The sequence below is a fragment of the Bactrocera oleae genome, chromosome 4, assembly GCF_042242935.1.
Source record: "Bactrocera oleae isolate idBacOlea1 chromosome 4, idBacOlea1, whole genome shotgun sequence".
Taxonomy (NCBI): domain Eukaryota; kingdom Metazoa; phylum Arthropoda; class Insecta; order Diptera; family Tephritidae; genus Bactrocera; species Bactrocera oleae.
The window spans coordinates 7,468,271-7,490,335 of NC_091538.1; the positions used below are offsets into that span (position 1 = coordinate 7,468,271).

A 22,065-nucleotide genomic window follows, 5' to 3' on the forward strand; every position below is an offset into this window, starting at 1 on the left:
ATTACTGCTGGCGCGTTAGTCGGGCCTAAGAAGTAGCGCCTGTTGTAAGCCGACTCTTTCACCTACGCAGAAATTGTTTTGCCAACGTGTACTTAAGCTTTAAGACGATAAATAACTGCGAGCGCGTCGCTAAATTTGCTTATAAAAGGCAGCAAAAAGTGCGTGTTGCCACTTCAAAGCGCAGTGCAGCTGAAAAGCCGTTACGTAATGACTTAAGTACTTTGCTAAAATTACTTAAGTCGTCTTAATTTTGTGTGTTTGCTTTTAAGTAATCCCCCAGTAGTGCAGCAGTGTCGGCATGTTAGCGAAAAAAAAATGTGGCAAAAGCGCCGTAGACTTGCTTGGCGAGCTTTCACTGTTATTGGGTGGCGAAAATATTTTAAAACCAACAAATTAGGCAATTAATTTCAGCGATTTTTTGCGCGTTTTTATTATCGATCGTGTGCTGTGTGCTTTAAAGATTAAGCGGGCGCGTGGGTAGGATGAAGGGGCAAGTGCACGGCTGCGCGAGCTCAACATGCAACACGCGTCATGTTGCTATTTCAAATCACCACACGCAATCTCATGCACATACACATCTGTAGACGCTCACGCGTGCGTGGCATTTTAAATGCTTGGCATGCTCATAAAATCCTCTAGCGGAAATCCCAAAGCGACGCGGGGGAAATTCCATGACGCGCTGGTAGGGGATGGGTTGCTGGAGTGGCAATAAAAAATATACAACCTTGAAAAAAAAAAATACACATGTGCTCTGTAAAGCATACATATATGCACAATAACAACAACAAAAACGACAATCGTGCACTACAACAACATAAAGCGTGTATAACAACAACAAAAATGTATAGAAAAAGTTTTATAAGGAACAACAACAAATTTGTAGAACAACAAGAACAGAAAATCGTGTACAACAACAACAACAAAAACATATATACCAACAACAAAGCTATCTTTGGTTGCAATTAAATCGTATTTATTATCGTGTTTAATTCTTATTTATATTTGTATACTTTTTTACCATATATTAATGTTGTTGCTTTTGTAAAACTCCTGTAAAGTAATAAAGCAAAATAAAAATGGCGAAAAAGCTGTACACAGCGTTGATAACTAAGCGGCCGAGTTAGCATTTACAAATGCCTCTGTGGCTGGTTTGCACAAACGCGCGAAATTATAACGATAAAATTTTAATTTGAAGAAAAAAATCAGAGCTATCAGAAAACTTAAGCTTAACTTAACTTGTTAGTGTTCACTTAAGCACGTGCTTCAGTAAATCTGACGAAGACTAGTTATTAAATTTATAATTATTTGCTCTCATAATGTTTCGTATTTTTAATAAATTTGAGTGAGCCTAGACTTTTTTGGTAATCCTTGTGGTTTTTGTGAAAAAAAGGCGAAAAAATTTAGAGTAGGTGGCTTGTTTCAAAAATTAATGATAATATATTACACAGCTTCTGATCAAATTTAAGCCGCACTGACAAAAATATATTTTCACGTATTTTAATACCAATTTTTTAATTTAAGTTTAATCCCATGTCACTTTGGTACCTGTTTATGCATAAAAGGCTGATAAATTGGCTAAATGTATTTAATATTTGCCAGCCATTTAACATATTCTGACAGTTTATTTAAGTTTTGTTATAAAACTACACGCAATAATTAATGTTAAACACATTTAAAATGTACACAGCTGCAGTTAATTAAAAATTCCAAGAAAAGTTCATTGTTTTTCTGCACTCGCTGGCTGCTCTAACAATTATAAATGCTTAAAACCCTCACCCGCTCTGAGTTTGCAAAAAGCATAGCTATTGCTTACCAGCCAGCTATATACACTCTCTGCGTGCATTTACACGCTTTATAACAACAAAAATTGCTGTGTCTTTTTCATGAAAAACTCAAAAGCACAAATTTGCTACTTGTCTTTAGTTTTCCTGTACAGAGTCCTTACCAAGTGAGGCAACAGCCATTTCTTACACTGTGTGCGCAATTCTGATACATCCTGTAAGTTGCAGCATTCTGCCACGAACCAAGTATACACATCTTCAAGCACTTGCCACACAACTTACACACACACACACTCAAATCCGCACTTCAGCGCTGAGTTTCCTTACATTAACACTGCACGCTTGCCAAACGTTGTTGCCAACGGCACTTCACACCCTTTTGTGTGCCAAAATAAGGTAGAAAAAAGTAGAATAATGTTACCTTTCCACCTTTCATTAGCACTTTTGTGAAGTACACTGCTGCTACTTCTGTGTGCTGCGCCAGTTCGTATGTGTGTGTGAGTGTCTTCAAAGAGGTTACCGACTGCTGAATAAGTGGAATTCAAATAGCCAATGTGGCGCATAACCCCAAACAGTCGATTGCTGGCAGCTAAAAGCCGTTAGCAGCAACGCACCTTGCCTTTTGGCAGGCACTCGCAGGCGAAGCAGGTGGCGTATACGTAACATTTAATTCAATACAGCAAACGGCCGCGCACGCCAAATGCTATTAAAGTCGTTCGAATTGTGTGTGTTGCTGTTTTGTTCGCCAACATTAGCAGCGTTAAAATATTGCTAACAACAACAACAAAATAATAACAACAAAAAAAAGAAATACAACAAAGAAAAAGAGCACAACAACGAAACAGCAAAATCGGCAACAACATCACCGCTAACTAGCGCCAAAAGTATTTTGGACTTTGGACGAAGAAGTAATAGAAAAAATTGTGCAGCTGTAACTAGTACTGTAACGGCAACTACGAATACAAATACGATTTATCTGCTAACACGCGCTAACACTACAGTCGAAAAACACTCTACAGTGAGGCGAAAAGTGTGCAAAACTCAAAAAAAAAAAAATCAAGAAAACATGTCTACTTCGGCTCCACGGAAGCTATGATACCCTTCACAGCTGCATTCTTTATTGCATAAAACGGTATAAAATTTTTTTTATCTTGATTTTAGTTGATCAGTTTGTTTGATAGCTATATGCTATAGTGGTCCGAACCAAATAATATATTCGGATATTGAAGCGTTGGCTTGAACAATAATTTATGCTAAATTTCGTGAGAAGATCTCGTCAAATAAAAAAAATTTCCGTACAAGAACTTCATTTTGAACGATCACATTTGTATGGCAGCTATATCGTATATTGGTCAGATATCAGAAGTTTGAACAAAAGAGCAGCTTTTTAGAGAGAAAAAGTTTTGTACAAAATTTCAGAGCCATATCTCAAAAGCTAAGGTACTAGTTCGCATATATGCAGACAGAATGACTGGCATCGCTGTATTGACTCAGCTTGCAGCACTAATCATTATATATCTTTTATATCTCCGACGTTTCCTTTTGGGTGTTACAAACTTCGTGAAAATTAAATATGAGCTGTTCAGGGTATAAAAAAACAAACAAATGGGAGTGCCAAAATAGTGTGTGTGTGTGTGTAGTCGTCAGGTGTTCATTCAATATTTATCAAACGCGCGAAGCGGAGGCGGCAACACGAGCTTTACGGGCCAGCGGTCACGTTGGCAGCTTAAAAGACCAAAGGCTATCAAATATTATTTGTTAATGATACGAAAGGAGCATTTAGTTGCAGAGCGGTGTGTGGTAAAGGTTTAAAGTGTCAAACTAAATAAGCAAGACGAATGAGATACTTTCAAAGTGTTCTAGAGAGGGAGAGGAAAAGCAGGCGCGTTAAGCCTTTGTAGTCTGCTATCAAAGGAAACATGCCAGACGGCTGTGTATTATGCAAAACAGGAATATTAAATCAACAGTCAGACAATATTACATTTACTTAAATGAAAGTGAGTGCCTAAGAAGTGCAGCGCTTAAAATTCACACAAAGCAGAGTCAATTATATTTCGGCGCTTTTAAGCACTTGTTAGAACGATTAGTTCTTGGAATGATTAACGCTGTGGGTTAAGCTATGTTTTGCCGCTTTGAGTTGTTGTAAACAAAAGAAATAATCTGCTAATTTCGAACTAAAGCCCATAGTAAATTTTCAACATAATTTGGTTGCTTGGCTGAGTTGCCCTTGCATTAGTCTTCTGTGTCGTTATAGTTTTTTAAAAATATTAATATTATAAATGTTTTATCAAGCAATAAATAGCAGCACTAATATTGTTCACACTGCCCTTTGCTGATTTCAAGGGATTACAAGTGAAAGAGGCTTTTATAACAATAAGTTTTAAAGCCAGCGAGTTGGTACTGCTAATACTACTCATCTGATATCCAACTTAAGCTGAACTTCGTAAGCCTAATGATCCATGAGTGCAGCTTTAAGCCGTCACTGCTTGTTCTATTAAAAAAAATATAGCTCACATCTCTCTATAGAGAATTCTTATGTTTAAAAAGGTTAGGCCGGTAAAAGATTTTCAAAAAAGCTAAATTTTTTTGTTGGCTTGAAATATATTTTTTTCCAATAGACGGACTTAACAATCAATATCTATCGCTGTACAAGTGTGATTGAATTACGCGATATGGTCTTATAAGAAAAATTTTTTGTTTCTAAAAAAATTTTAAAAATTTTGATGTCAAAGTTACACCACGCTCTGGTAGGTCAATTGTGCAAAATATCGTTAAAGTAATGGAAATCGTCAAGTTCGACGATCAAAAATCTTATGGACATGATTTGTGAGCGCAAATCGCTACTAAATCGCAACAAATTTGTTTCACTTCTGAGGCAGATGGTTACTGGTAATACAAAGTGTGTAACTTATGGCAACGGCAAGTGAAAACGGTTCTGGTAGAAACGTGAAGAGCCAGTGCAAACGATGGCTAAACCAGGATTGACAATATAAAAAGTTTTGCTATTTGTTTGACGGGATTGGCTGACGTGGATTTCTAAGGTAGTGGCTTTTTGAAATTAGCTTCAAAATGGTCACAAGTTATTTATATTTAACTACTTATTATTATCACTTCGTGCACGATTTCAAGCTAATCTTTTACACTTAAATTGGCTTTCGAGTTACAAAAGCCGCACTAGATTTATGCCTCCTTGCGAACTCGCATCCAAAAGGCAATCAAATTTAAAAGCCTTTCGCATTGCACTTTCATAAATTAAAATTATAGCATATTTCCGACATAATAAAGCACCAATTACTTCAGCTTGCATTTCGCATTACTTCTGAGCGGCAACAATTGTGCAGCGGGCATTTTTATTTTATGCGCGCAATAATCGCAAAACTATAAAGTATTATAGTAGCACACACATATATATACATAGATTGAGACTCAGATATATACACACATACAGAAATACATACACACATATATACCTACATATATATATACCTACACACATATATACCTACACACATATATGCGTGCATACATATTATATGTAGCATTGCCTTTCGCTCTGCACACTTTTCTTGAGCGCATAAAATTCCGACAAATCCTTGCAGCATTGCAATAAAAAACAGGCTACAACAACACCGACAGCAACTGCATACAATTGCAGCTGCAACACGTAAAACTGCTTCTCATGCAGCTTATGCTAATGTATTTATGTGTGTTTGTGATTGCATAACAATTTCGTGGCAATAAAAACTTCACTGATTTGCTGTGACAGCGAAATTCTGCTTTAGTTGCGAATTGGAGTTGCGCTTGCGAGTTGTGAATTGCGAATTGCGGCAGAGTGTAGTGCAACATTGCCGGACAAACAAACACAAACGCATATACACAAACACAAATACCAACACACACACACACACTATATAGTTACATAGCGCCGGCGGCGCTTAGCAGCTGGGCAATCAATAATAAACTTACGGTAAATATCCAATTTCCAACCGTCCTCCATGCCCGATTCCGGTATCATGCTCTGTTCGGCGCGACAGGACAGGAATTTGCCGCGATCATCGATGGTTGGCGTAAAAGTCAATATTGACGTTGTCATATTACCATCAGGATTTGCCTGCAATGACAGAAAAAAACGAAAGCGGTGAAAGATGAAATAAGAAACGAAACGAGACTTTAGTTAGGGAGTGTTGCTTATGATGGTGTGGAGGTTGAGAAAGAGACGAAAAAATTCAATAAAATTTGAGTTTATAATACGGAGAATAGTTAAGCGCATTAGGGTGGTCCTTTAATTTTCGAAAGATATATGATATTATTATTATTATAGGGGTCCTCAAAACGCTCTACTAGCGGTATTTCCGCAATTACAACTATATAAATCCTGAGAATGAAAAATATGTAAAATATAAACATTAGGGTGGTCTGTAAAAAATTAGAAACACATTTTTAAAGCTATCCTCATACCTGTTGACACTTGCTCACAAATAACAATATAAGTTCAAACTACGGGGAATATTTAAGTGCATTAGGTTTGTCCTTAAATTTGTCGAAAACTATTTATTAACGACTCAATTTATTTCTAGTGTGTTTATCTCAAAACTATCAATAGACATATCAACTTTTAAAGAGAAGTTATTATTATTAGGGTGGTTCTTAAAAATGTGTTACCCACACTAGCTTCATTACTCGTGGTCTTTGCTCCAATACCACTATATAGTTCTTGAAAAGAAATTTTAAATATGAGCTTTAGGGTGGTTTTCAAAAATTTTAGATTGTTTTTTTTTTTACCAGCTCATTTCAACTCTAGTGATACTTACGCACAAATAAAAATATAGAACGATAAACTGAGAGAGATTTGGAATATTAGCAATAGAGTAGTCCTTAAAAAATCTATTAGGCTATTTTTTCTCACTTCTTTTCTCGTGGTATTAGCTAAACAAAATAGATTTTTAGATTGAGAGACTATGCTCTGGCCAGGCTTGCCGTAAATTAAATAAAATTTTATTAATCTTCCGAAAACTTCAAAAATTAAATTTTGTTCTATGTATATTTAATATATACCGCTTACTACAGCCATTTATGTAGATAAAATGGTTAAAATGTATTTCAAAAACTTTCCCGTTTCACTTAAGTACCACCCTAATACACATATAACACATGTGGTCTAACAGTAAATCCGAATAACTGCTGAATTGGTTAAGACGGAAGCAGCGGTCAGCAATAGCAAGTTTGCAGCAACAGGGCTATATAAAATGCATAGACTACAACATATTTGTATGCAATGCCCCATGGCGGTCAATAAATGTCAGTTCACTTGTGGCAACAAGGGAAATTCAAGGGAAAATAAACAAAATGGTTGTGAAGGGGCACAACAGCAAAGCGAAGGCATGTCAAGAGTGCTACACTGCAATTTTGTGTTAAAACGTACTACATTTGTATATATTGGCCACATAAGGGGGGCCCTTATGTCCCACATACATTGAAGTTTTTAAAAAATTTTAAACGCTGGCTTCGTTTATATTATTAACAAAAATTAATATGTTTTAAGTATAAGATTTAGCTGTATTCAGTTTTTATGTATTACGGTGTCACTTATTTTTTTTTTTTATAATTTTTGATAGTTCAATATTATTATATCTAGTATTCAAATTACTAACTTTTGAAATCAAGTAATATTTGCAATTAATATTTGCATTAGGGTACTCATTTTAATAAATTTTTTTTTAATATGTCTTACAATATTTTAATTGCAATTACTATAGCATGAATTTTGAAAATTTTTTAAAGCTAATGAAAAGATATTTACGTAAAATTTCATATAAATACATAAGGTGATCCACGCTTTGTATTTTTAAAATTATTACTTTGATATTATAGCCTGGTTTGTAAATACCATATACATTGCGGTAGCGCACAAGGTTTTATTTACATATTTTAAAACTTCAAGAGTGGAATATTACATTTTTCAGTGACCCTGTATGCTAGATGCTATCGTCCGAGCAAATATTTCAAAACTGCGGTTCACAGAAACTTTCTTTGCCCCCCTAACGCACTAATACAGACCCCTGCTATTCGGTGTATGTTGCTGTCAGCGTAGTACGCATGTAAAAACCTGCCATCGTCTCAGCCAATGCAGCGAAATTTCAGCTAAAATGACAACTCAAACATGGAACGCAAATTTTGTTGACAAAAGCAACAGAAGCTTTCGCAGCGGCACTAGCAATTACTAGGCGCCAGCGGCATGAGACCCGCGGTAACCATGGTGAGTTAACCAACAGAGAGTTAGAGCCAGAAAAGGAGTATAAAGACATACACACTTTTCAACCACCTTCCATTTTTTTTTACTCAAATTCCGCCACTAGTCTGCTCAAAAATTGGAAAAACATATTAAAATATGCAAATGCGGGCTCTAAGCATCGCACATACTTGGTGTTGTTGCAGTGGCAGTAGTGCCGAAATGCAGCTGATATGTTTGCTGCGAAGCGAATGTGACACATTTCGATTGGGATTCTCAGATTTGAGTTCTACTATTTTTCAGCTCGCTTTCTTGCCGTCTGGGGAATTCAAATTTATGGCACTTTACTCCCGCCCAATATGCTATACTTGGCTTGAAGTGTGCTTCATCAGCATTTGTATTAGTAATCGCACATTCCTTCATACAAGTATGCTGTTGCAAGTGTCAAATGTGCGGCTGCGTTTGATTTTTATTCATGTGGAAAATAACTGAAAATATTTTGGTATTAAAAAATTGTGGCAGTAGCAGTGACATAACATTTCGGAGAGGTTGAGCGCACTTTATATTCAAAAATCATCATATATTATATCGCTAGAAGGCATCTATTTGCCGAAGATGCCACTGCTACTGCTGCTGCTTTTATGAGATAGCGCGCTTAGTATTCAAAAAGCGTCACATTTAATGGAATTTGGCGTTCGAAAGGAAATAATATTTCTAGATAATGGGCGTATTTTAAGAGGTAGATAACTTTTAAATCAAATAAAGTACAGCAAAGAGAATAAAATTGACATTGTATCAATTTTAATAGCTCTTTTTTGTAATCTTATGCCTTTTGGTGTTTCAATGGAGTTTCGGGCTTAGAACAGCCTCAAACACATCTTATGAAAATGCTTATGTATAGCCAAGTGGATTTTATATCAGCTTCTCCAACATCGTCGGCCCTATCTTGCGAATTTTGTTTCACAACTTTTAAGTCTGAGCTGATTTATCAGCACAATTTTTGACATACTCATATGCATAGGCCAGTTGATCATTGCATTATTCGGTTTTATAATTCGGTTATCAAAAGTTCGTTGCATATTTCTGAAAAATATATTCGCGCCCTCAATATTGTCGGATAAAATTGTATTAGCCCAGACACACTCCCGCGACTCAGAGAGTTAGCCTGGTTTAGCACCAACTTGCCTATAACGAACTTTATCGTTGCAAACGTTATATACAATTTTCTGTTTCTTCCTAGGTACAAAGCACTCTCACTTAGATCTAACTACATTACATTAAATTATTATTTTTTTATCTACGACGCACACCTTGCTCTGATAATCTCATTCGAATAATTAAGACGCCTCAGGATTTATTGAAATAGGTAGTTAGTATTAAGTATAGCAATAAAATTGTGTACTTATTTAAATAGTTTCGTAAGCTTATCTTCAATAGACGTCAAAATTTGTCTTAATTTATTATTAAAGCTGTCATAATATTAATATTAAGTGATTAAGAAATAACGGTACATAAAAAATTGGCAAATTTCTCCCGCTGCTCTTGGACTAGTCGTAGTAGAAAATAATTTCTTGTGCGGAATCGCGAGAACTCTAACAAAAACCTTACTTACTAAAGTGAGATAGCTATTAAGCCTATGGTTTAATTTTTCAAAACCTAAAATAAAAATGTCAAGATTATATAGTATATAAAGAAAAGAATCTCTCGAAGATAGAATTTTTAAGTAATAACGGTACATACCTACGTCTGTCTCTTTTTATCTCACGAAGTTTAGTTAGTCGTAGAAATTACAGTTTTAATACCATAGAATTTTTTAGTGGTAAATATATATATAATAAAGTTTAATATGTAGGGTTATGCAATTTTTGAATATCATAAACGGAAACTATATGAATAGTTTAAAAACTTGTATATATAACTTAAGCAACTAAATACACATTTCAACTAAATTTACTACTCACCACTTCATGTGTATTCTTCATGGGTGTGCTGCCCTTCCACCAGGTAATCGTCGGCGCTGGTCGCGAACCGATAACATTACAATGCAGCTGATACGAGTGATCGGCGGACAGTGGCCGGTTTTCGCCATCCAATTTCACAATCAAGGGGCGCACTGCGTCATCAATGGCGGCAATTTCGAGCAACGGAAAGAAAATAAACACTAAATGAGTGGCAAATACTATACAAGTGGAAAAATATTTAACAATTCTCTCAAGTGTAGTTATTTGAGTGTGCGCGATGAAAATGAGTGTAATGGAAAAACATGGAATTGGCAGCATCGCTAACAAAGCCGAAAAGCGGAAGTGACCAGGCAGCCTAGTGCCGCGTAGCACACAGCTCGCGGGTGTGAACCCTGACGCTGTGCAATCACAAATAATTACGCCAATAAAAAGAATTACGCGCCAACGCGACGCAACAAAATAATTTCACGCTACAATAAAAATGAAACGCGCCACTACAAGAGTGTAGCAGGCGACTTGCCAGTTTGTTGCCACTCGGCATATATAGTATATTCAATATATAAACCATTCGTGGTAGATTGAAAAAAGTCGTTTGATTTTGTTGTTGTTGTTTTGAGGGAGGGTTTGTTGTTCATTTAAAGTTTTTATTGTTTATTTATTTATTTTTAATAGTTTTTTTTTGTCGTTTAACTCTGTTGTGAAGTGCACAGTGTTGTTGTGAAGCCAAAAATGTGGATTTAACTTTATTTACATTTTTTAAAGTTTTGAAATTTATGTGGTATTAATTTAAAAGTGTATGAGATTTTCTACATTCATATCTTTGTGAGCGCCGTTGTTCATAGAGAGCGGTCGATATTCTGACGCGCTGCTGGTGATGCTCGGTCATAGAATAAATTAATAATTTAAATAAAAATCTGCGATAAATGCTCAAAGAGTTTTTAATGTACGAATGGTCAACATTTTCGATAGCTTTTCGATAACTTTTCAATAAATTTCCGATAACTTTTCCTTACTGCTAAATACAACGCAAATTTTTCGTCGTAAAAATCTGTAACAATTTAAGATAAATTATCGATCATTGTTCGATATATTTCAGATTTATAATCGATAACTTATAGCTAAATATGCGATAATTTTTCTTGTCTATTATAAATATATTTTTTTCATGGTTTTGCTTCCCCTACTTCACAAACCTAAACACTGTACTGTACAGTTGAGCAAACAACACTTGCAAAATGAAGGAAGTGCCGATTGTAGCTGTGCTGTCTACCATTATGGTGCAAAATTACTGCCATCGAAGCATCTAGCAATGTCTATCATGAGCCTACGGACATCGTTAGCAGTCATCATTATTTTTTTTTTAACTCACCGTTTTTTGCTGACGGTCGCTGGTTTGATATATATTTATATGTATATATATTTGTATATAAATAGTATATACTTTTATATACATATGTATATATTTAAAAATAGGCAACGTTATATGTATAGCTGACCGCCTGTCGTTTTAAGTGCACGCTCGAAATATTTGCACTCGCAACAACAGCTTGAAGAGCGTGCAACACGCAATTTAAGTGACAGCAATATTGCAAACAACGCTTATTTATGAAAGAAAAAATCAAAAATAGCGCTGAAAAAATATAAAATAATAATGAAAAAGAACCGCATTGCGATAATGATGTGACAATTGTGCGAGCTGTTTGTTTTCGCCTCAAGTGCTCTTGCCTTTATAAGCGTAAATTTTAGTGGTGGTTTTTGTTGCTGTTGCCGCCGCACTTAACTCAGCACGTGCAATTAACCTTAATTGCATTATTGCAATGTGATTTTTTAAATTTACGCGCGTTTTGCGTTCGCATTTCACTTTTTCTGAACGGTACTGGTTTCAACTGACCGCCAGGGAGTTGGAGGATGATGTGGGCGAGCGACTTAGGTAGCTTGTAATTTTTTTTACATACGCTCCAAAGATTAATCGTTGTCTTTACTCCGCTTTTATACACATATACATATATTTTTGAATGTATATACAGATACGTACATGCCGCCGGATCAGTTAAGTATACTCTAAGTAAAAAAAAATAATAAAATGGGAAGCTCTTCAATAAATATGACCGCCATAAAAATCAAGCGAATACTTCACATATATATATATGAATATATATACATAAACATATGCATACATATATACAAGTACAAACATATTCACCACATTTACACCGCATATCGATAACCCCAACCACTCAGCTGCCTGGCACACAATGATTTTGTGGCTGGCACTTCAATTGTATGTGTGTGTGTGTGAATTGACAACTTCGCGCATGTCGAGTGTTTTGAAGTACTCGCAAATGTACTGTTATTTTCATTTGCACATGCAACCATACAATTTTGTATGCAAATTGTGCATGTGTTGTTGGTATTTGTGCACAATGCGGAGCAAAGTGTCAGCACGAGTGTTATTTGTCATGTCGCTAGACTGAAGTGCTGGACTCAATATATGGTTGGTATAATTTGTATTATGTATATACATACATATATTTAAGTGATAAACAGTATTGCAGATAATATTCATAATTTTTTTTATCATAAAATTGCTCTTACAATAGCGGAGTTCATTTAACTTAACAGTCCAGTGTGGTATAAAAAACATTGAAGAATCTTTAACCAAAAGAAGAAGTGAGCTACTAAAATATGTGTGTACATGGAGCTTTAGAGGGTGACTTGCGAGAAAAGCCTCTAAAAATTACACCAGAAGTTTAAAAATCACATTAAAACACGCTCAGAAAACAAAATTATTTTATTTCAATTGTTTAGAATCTTATTTGATGGCTGAAAACACATTTATCCAAACCACAGTTGTGATGAGATGGTAGCTAAGATTCTAAATGATGGACTTAGCATTTTATAACTCGAGGATCTATCTCACTACCTCTTTATCTCACTTTCTCTAATACACTCTTGCTCTCCATCTCTCGTTCAAAGGCAACAACCAAGTCAATTGGATAAGCCAACATAGAGTGACCATTGGTGAAAAGAGTTACGCTAAACTGAGTATATTATTGATAAATATATTTCTCTCTCTCTCTCACGGCCTCTCTATCACATTTTCTCTCGTGCACTCTTGCTCTCCATCGCTCTTTCGATAAACAATTAAAAAATAAACTTCTATGTACTTCTAGCTTTCAAGAACTCGACCTAAAGCTTCAGTATTCAAACCAATAAGTACTTTGTAGCTAAGATAACCCTTAATACCACTACTTGTAAATATTCGAGAGAATCTTAAAAATTTTGTGACTGCTTAAATCAGTTTCAGGCAAAAATTCTCAAAACTAAGTCAGAAATGTTTTTTGCTGCTGAAAAAGAACCAACAACAATGTAATACTGTAAAATATTTAAAATAATTTGCACTACAAATTAACTGCTATATATTTGCACATCACTGTGTTTACATTTCCCGATTTTGGTCATCATTAAATTGACTGCGATTTAACAAATGTTTTTTGCATGTCTGATTATTGTTTTTGTTTTCCGCACGCTTCTGTGGCAATTAAAATGTGACAGTTAATTGAGTTGCTGCTGCTCTTCGAGTCCAGCTGATAATATTATTTTGCACTGTAACCACATTTGCGGCTTGAATTGTATGCGCCCAGTGGATTTCGCATAAATAAACACAAATGGTGCCAGGAAAATAATAGATGCATGTAAAAAGGAGATAAATTCGTGTTGATTTGCTGAGTTCTGGCTATCATGGCTTACTCACAAACTCAATACAAGTAAACTGTAAAAAAAAGTTTTAGAATTCGCTATTTTTGAGAGGAAGCATTATGTTGGGAAACTTATGTGAAAGGCATATTGTTGAAAAAGTTATATTATGATCTATTTCGTGCGTATTAGGCCTCCTTTTTCACCAAACCTCAACTCTGAGGTTTCAGCTCGCTAAGACTCTTGTACTCTTGAAATAAACAGAAAATCAGTTGATTGCCTTAACAGTTAAGAGATCGTATCATAATATTGAGAGACTGATAGGACTTCACTTGATCTTTACCATACTGACATCCTTATATATTATATACTTATATGTCCAGTTTCTACAGCTTTTAAACAGACACATTTGGCAATGTTTTTTCACTTAAGTAATTTGGTGTTGTTGCCAACCAGCTTAGCTTTACAGTTATAAGAGTTATTAGACATTTTTGCACTCTTCCGAAAAACTGCTTTTTACTGAGCTCGAGAGTTAGTTGGTCGAGTTAGCCATAGATTTAGTTGTCAAGTTGTCATACTAGTCAATTTTGTGATCCAGTTTAGTAGCTTACACTGTTTTAAAGTGCTTACACTGTTTTAAAGTACGCTGACCTTCTGGTTTTCGTATATGGCTGGGTTGTGTGCCTAATTAACATTTTATATGTTGAAGCTTCGGCTTACAACAACAAGAGTGCAAAATTAAAAAGAAAAGAGGGAGATGGGGGAAAATTAGAGCTGAAGTACTAATATTTTTACTTTCGTTAGTAGAGTTTTGAGGTGAGTTGAGAAAAATTCGGTTCGCTAAGCAAAGGCTTCGTTCCGGAACCATAACCGAAGGCGCTATAGAGATATTTCTTGTATATTTCTAAAACATTTGCTAACTATTTTAGGTCAGCAAAATTGTAAAAAATATATTTAGTCCCATACTGAACGAGCTTTCAGGCGCTCATTTCATGACATTATTATCAATACATGAGCTGTTTGAGGTTATGCTTTAGAAGCTGAACATTTTTTTTTTTGGCTAAGTGGTATATATTCAGATAAATAACCATATATATGATTAATTTATGCTCGCTCTTCAACTACATTTAAGCATGCTCGTTGGTTTTTAGTCCTTTATAACGGTTTTAAAAGTGGTTTTAACAACATGAGCGCTTTTTGACTATAACTAACCGCTTTGTTTCCGGTACACCTACACAATTTTCTAAAATAAATAATTTTTAATACTACAGTCAATGCAGACAGTATAATAATTCATATATATTACGTAATTTTAGTGTAACAAAAGTATGCGAAGAATTTAAGTAATTTAAAGAAGGAGAGAAGATGTGGAAAGGAGGCGTAAAACATTCTGCAAATAGAAAATAAAAAATTCGTCTAATTTCCACACAAAGTTGACTGCTGTCGCAATTCGAAAATGAATGTGTGCTGACGCACCTGAATAACACACGCACACAATCACATATATGCATATATTCACACATACTTACATTATACATATGCCTTGCACTGTGGATTTCGGCACGAACGCCGACAAGTGAAGTGTGCGTGCTTAGACGAATGTTGGTTGAGGGTGCAAATCAAATAAATCATGGTCACTAGACATTTCTCATACTTTTCTACAACGCACATACCACTTCTTACATTTATTTCTGTCATTGCTTTACGTCGCAAAGTCCTAAGGTGTGCTAATGCATTCTCAGTATACACAAACACACACACATATACAAACATCTGTGACATGTGAAGGCTTAACTGTCTATCTTCAATGTTGGCGAGTGACACCGGCACTTCTTTTTTCTTGTGCACACTGCCGTTAGCTGTTTGTCTACAAAAAGTACATACATTAGGGTGGTACTTTAATTAAAAAAATTAGTTAAAGTTAAAAAAAAAAAATTATTGAAAAGCAAGCTATATATTATTACTTTTAAAATTTGTGGCACAAATAAAAACTATTGAGGCGTATTGCAATGCCCTTATAGTTTATATAAGTTCATATGAGCGTTAGTTTGAACTTTGACACGCGCAGTAGAAACCGAAACCTGCATTAATCGCGACTAAAACTCGAATTCTATATATATGCATCAGTTATCATCAATTTCAGGCATGTAACTGTAAGAAATCTAATATTTAGATATTTTAAGCACCACCCTAATGCACTGAAATGCAACTCTGTGTATGTACAAATGTGTTTGCGTGTTTTTTTTTGCTGCCTTTTCTCCCAATATACGTAAGCACACATACATAGTACTCATATCATCACTTACGATTCAAGTCAAGTGTAACGGTACTGGTAATTGGCGTCGTCAAATTGTTGTTGGCCGCCTGACAGGTAAGCTGCATGTGTAGATTCTCACGTGTCAGTTTGCCCAGCGTCAGTATATTGCCGACACGCCGATCTGACAATGAATGCGAGGATTGGTCGATCTCTTTGTTACCATTCCACCAAGTGACTTTCGGTTGCGGTCGTCCTGTAAATAAAGAAAAATGTTTGAGAACTCGATAAGTAAGCGGCGGTGTGAGCGAAAAGTGCTTGAAAGTTGTGAAAAAAATTACAAATTTATATACACATACGAGTATATATATAGCGCAATCAAACGTAGATGAAAAGTGAAAAAATTGCAGTTATATAAATGAGTTGAGCAAATCAAAGGATTAAGTGTGCGAGTGTGAGGTGTAGGCGAGTAGTAGCTCTGAAAATGAGTGCCACTGTTGGATATGGATGGCAGTACGTCAGAAAATTAGTTGCCAATGCATAGATAGGAATGCGCACAGATTGCGGAGACAATGAAAGGGGTGACTTGAATAGCGAGAGTTTGAAAGCTTAAGTGTTTTTCTTTCTTTACTTGCTGCTTCGGTTAGCACTCGTGCTTGTCATATTTGTGCACATTGTGTGGACTTAAGTGGAGTGACTTGAGCGCTTAACTCTGAAGGCTAGAGTAATGTGCGTAGGCATAAATAATAGCACAGCAAAAAAGTTCGAAATGACGTTGGTGTAATCTGGCGTAAGGTAGCTAGATACAGTAAAAAATATTAAAAAGTACCTAGAAGTCGGTGGGATTTGTTCTGATATATATAATCTGATATATATAATATATATATAATCTAAAATGTATACTAACTATTTAGACACATACTGTTCTCATTTCACCCTCAGAGTCTACTATAACATTTATTGTAGACCAAAAAGTAACCAGGAGTATGAATTACATTTCTATCGTTATTTATCAGCTGATTATACTGCTTGTCAAAAAAATGTATTGCCTACATTTAGGCTAATATTTAAAAAGCCTAAATTTACGTAAAATTTCTTGGGTAAGTTAAACACATTTTAAGGCACTTCTATAATAAATTCAATTTTATAATCTATACATACAGGGTGACAGAGGGTTATTCACGAGCTTTTAATTAACTTTCTACTATGTAGGCAAATGTTAAGCGGTAGTGCAAGCTATAATGTTGTCGCTAAAAGTAATTTGAAATAGAAAATAATTTCTTATATAAAAGATTATCACTCAAATTTTAAATATTTTACTACACAAAATCTGTGTAGTCTACAAATAGGCGAATATTTAAAAACATTATGAGCGATACTTTCTTTCTATATTTTCTGCAGCAAATGTTAATGCATTTCCGTTCGTTTAAAAGACTTTCGCAATAAATTAGTTTAAAAATATTTCCGAGCACTCCTATAAAGCATGCTTTGGTGACCGGATATAAGAATCTTCTTAAGTGCGGCTAAGGACCTCAATTTCAGATATCTTTAGTTTATTATGACAAATTTTTAGCTTAAGGAACTATTGAAAGATTCATTGATTTTGTGGTATCTGGTTATTTATCTAGTCAATTTTTGAGTTTTAGTAATGATATTTTGCAAAGTAGTTAATATTTCTGCTCTCCAAACATTTTCCACTCATAATGGTTCCCAACCATACTTAAGACACCAAACGCTCAGTAGAAGTCCAAAGGTAGTGGCAGACTTTCTCTGCAAACAGAAATCGAAATCTCTAAACACAAAGCTCGCTCCATAAATTATTTTATCTAGCTAGTAGATATATGCATATATTATATATAGTCCAGTGTAAGCGCTTCACCAAAAATATTTCTCACACAAAACTGCATACCAAAATATGCCTCAACATACTTATCTTCAAATATTGCTGCCAAATTAACGCATTGTACTTGCAGGTAATAAATAATTTGCGCGTTCTTGCTGTCGCATATTAGAATGACGTTAAAGTTGCTCATACGCCAGCGTCGCCAGCCACCAGCCAGCATGCTGTTGCTTTGTATGACTTTGAAAGCGAACTTTGTACAAAGTTTTCGAGATCAAGCGTCTTAGTTGTGTTGAGAATTAATTTCATAATTGTCTAAGCGCGCGAGGGATAGTCGAAGTGCCGCCCACAACTTTGTACATTTATTATATTTAATGGATAAAATTGCGTGTCAGGCACTGGGGAATCAATTGGTGCTATGCAAATATATACATATGTTTACAAGGCGGTGAATATCAGCGGGGTGCGATTAGTTATAGTGTGTGTTTATGTGAAAATGCATATCACGTGCTTGTCACACGCGGCTTTAATTATCGCCCTAAAGGAATTGTATAAATGTAAATTTTATTAAAACTTTTTGTATGTGTATTTTGGTAATTAATCAGTTGGAAGTGTGCTTGTAAAGAATGCCACCGCGAAACTAAGGAATATGTGCGGGTTTTAAAGCAATAGCAAAACAGTCGAAAATCGATATTTTTTATAAAAAAAAATACAACCTAATTAATTTTTTAATCGAGGAGCCCAACCTGCAACTCTCTACAGTTTTTTTTTAATTTCCACAAAGTCTAAAACAGCAAAAAGTGACCCGAAAGCTGCGCAAAATACTGAGTGTATACCTTTTTCACACCACAGTCGCCATCATAACTAGTTCTATGAACTATCATTGCTTATACTTTTAAGAATGAAACATTTGACAACCTCTTTATACCATGCGTTTTATTGCTTGCTTTGAATTTGTCTTTTATAGCTAACGAATAGCGCTAACGCTTTGCTGGAATAGCAAATGTAATTAATTACCCACAAATAAAGCACCACACCGTTGCCTAATGTGCAGCACATGTGGCGTGATTAGTATACAATGACAGTCTAGTAGAATGTATTAAAGTAAAAGTACCCACAAACCCTGTAGGAAATTTAATTGTGAATTTTAAAACTTGTATGGTTTTTTAGGCACCAAACGTCTGTTTTCTTCGTTTATGCTAGGTAGATAAGACTCAGGGTGGGCATTTTTCAATTCCAAATAACATACACAGTATGAAAGAAATTTCAAAAATAAAAAATTCTCACTCATAATTTAAATGTTTTTCTTTCGAAAATATGTATTGCTTATATTTCGGCGGATTTTTAAAACTCTGACGATCAGCAGGTCTTTTTCAATCACTTAAAGCTAATTTGTATGTGTTGCCTACATTTAGGCGAATATTTTAATATGTGAAAATCAATATAAATTCTTTAATCTGCTAAATAAGATTTTTATGGAGCTGCCTATAACCTGTTTGAGACTCTAATTTATGAAAATAATTTCTAATATTCAATGGAATATGAATTTTTTAATAAAAAAAAATTTAAGTCTTATCACTGTTTGAGACTTTCGGAAGTATTGCAGACAATGCCAGACTTTACTGATTTCACAATATATCATGATTCGCAATCTGACCTTTATGCTATTTAGGCAAATATTGTCTTCATTTTAAGTTTAAAGCCTCCTAAAAAAAGTCATCAAAATTATAAATACATTCCAATCTTGGAAATTTTTCTCAGAAATTCTAATAAAGACTGTTAAAAAATATGTTGTCTACATTCAGGCTAATATTTAAAAAGCATAAATATCTGTAAAATATCAATTGGGTCAGCTAAAGCAAGATTCAAGGCGCCTTTGTTAGTCTATTAGTCAAAACCACATCTAAAATAAACCTCGACATATGAAGTATACAAACAGGATGACAAAGAGTTATCTGCGAGGTACAATTGATATTTCTACAGTGTAGGCGAATATCAGGCGTTAATGTAAGTTAAAAGCGATCTCAAATACAAAATAATTTTCAATATAATACATAATCGCTCAAACTAGAAATATTTTACTTCCAAAAATCTGTGTTGCCTACATTTAGGCGAATTTTGATATATAACAAGACATATTTATTTCGTAAAGTAAATTTTAATGCATTTCCTTTGACAAAAGAGAGACAGATAAATAGGCAATAAGAGGTAGATATTATAAGAAAAAGATACAGAAATAGACACAAAAGGTGGAAATGCTGTTAGGTATTATAAGAAGTGAAAAAAGAGAAGTATACAAAGTAATAGAGCCCAATTTATATGAGAATTTATGATTTTTCGATAATTCAGTGTCTAAGTGAGTGTCCTACCATCTGCCGCGTGCTCAGTCGTCAAGCACTCAGCCGACGTCACAATAGCGGCTTTGTGGTTCTCTTTGCTCCGCGTGTTAAAGAAAAAATAATGATTTGGATAAAAGATGTCTGCTTGAAGTCGCTTTCTTGCGTATCATATACACACATACTTTGTCGGCTACATTTTCTCACATATAAATTTTTGCGTAACCAATACCGAGTCAAATAAAAGCAAAGGACACGCATAAAACATGTTTACTTATAACGACAAATAATATTTTCTTAACTACATACATATGTATCACATTATGAATATGTGGCATCATAAACACAAATTGACATTGCCACCGATACGGTTGTGCTTATTATACAGCTTGGCAGCGACATCTTCACCGCCACCATCACCACCATACCCATTAGCATTGTCACCATAATCATCAGCAACGCTGTGCTATCGCTATGCACACTTCACTTGCTGCCATTGTCTCACTGTGTCTGTTGCCTTACCGACTTTTGTCAGTGGTGGCGCGACCAGCCACCAATATTCTGTGAGTTTATGCTTACTCTCCCACTCCATCTCTACTCTACCCGTTTTGCCTTTTCTTCTAATTATTCATTTTTTTCAACCCGCTCTTCTCAGCGCGCGCTTCTTAGCGAATTGGCAACTGGGTCGCCGCCATGCTGTTTCCGCGTCTCTGTGTCTGTCGATTTGTTTTGCTTTGCGCTGCCCACCCGCCGTTAATACTGTCTATCTTTCTGTTTTTGTTTTCTTTTCCATTTTTTTTGTTGTTTTCTTTTTTTTTTCTTGCTGCTCTCTGCGCTTATTGATGCCATTGCTGCATATCCAGAGCTCCGTGCTGCGAGTGCTTCGCATGAGTGTACCACTACACTTATGTGATTCAAGTGTGTGGCGCAGTGTGTGCAGTGTCATCTTGACATTAGCTTTTTCTTAATATTTCATTTTCTCTCCGCCGCTTCCCTCCCCGCATCGCTGCTGCGCTCTCATCAGCATTAAAGCGTTACACTCCTTTTATATGAGTAAATTTTTCTCCATTGCCATACAATCGGGACTTTGAATACATATATATATATACCGTTATTTGTTGATACCAATGCATACATATATATAAATGATATGCCATATACACTAATACACACGCTCACATAAATATTTACATATAGCGGCGCATCCTCACATTGAATTCGTGCTTTCTATTCCATTTCAGTATATAAATTCTTATAAATCTTTATAAGTATAGTTGTTTATATGTAAGCACATTTAAATATGTGTGTATGCATATATGTATATCTCTAAATATATTTATATATTCTTGCGTGCTTGTTGTCCCGAATGCGAGCTTATAATGACAGCTTGCGGCAATCAGCATAATGATGAGTGAACGTCTGCATAAATTATTCGCTTCATATTCATTTCTTTGGCTTCCCACACAGTTGTTTTCTTAATTTCTCTGCTAAGTATTTCGTATTTCGTAAGAATCATGCATTTTCATACTACTATATGCGTAGATAAATAAGAAAATTACTTTTTGGATACTAAGTATTGCCATGAAATAAGCGGGAATAACAAATGGTTGGGCATAAGCAGAAGTATCACTTAGCTTTCAGTCTAATTACTGGTGCTTGCGGGGGAGTGGCGACGTCACCTCGACTACCCCACACCACCACATTGTGTGTTGTGCTACAAAAAAATGTTTGAAGTTATTGGCGTAACAAAAGCTGATGCTTCCGTTAGTTGATTGGCGAAAGAAGCAGCTAAGCGGTCTTGCGTGTGGCTTTAGTTGTACTCTTTTACAGCTCTGGAAGAAATGCTGGTTCCAATTGTCGTTCAATTCACTCTCTCTTTCTCTCTCTCTCTCTCTCTCAATGGCGATAAATTTCGAATTTTTACACTATATATCCGCAACTTCAGACGATATGCTATAGATACGGCTT

At 35.2% G+C, this 22,065-nt stretch overlaps 1 protein-coding gene across 6 annotated transcripts in view; it reads right to left on the reverse strand.

The window, feature by feature from the left end:
• The window catches only part of side-VIII (sidestep VIII), a 212,520-nt gene that overhangs the window by 41,810 nt on the left and 148,645 nt on the right, over positions 1–22,065 (reverse strand). For all 6 annotated transcript variants that reach the window (XM_036374846.2, XM_036374847.2, XM_036374848.2 and 3 more), the window contains 3 exons: positions 15,974–16,177; positions 9,972–10,123; positions 5,748–5,892 (listed from right to left, as the gene is read on the reverse strand). In XM_036374846.2, the coding sequence (XP_036230739.1) occupies positions 5,748–5,892; positions 9,972–10,123; positions 15,974–16,177 (501 nt within the window). The remainder of the gene's footprint in view (positions 1–5,747; positions 5,893–9,971; positions 10,124–15,973; positions 16,178–22,065) is intronic.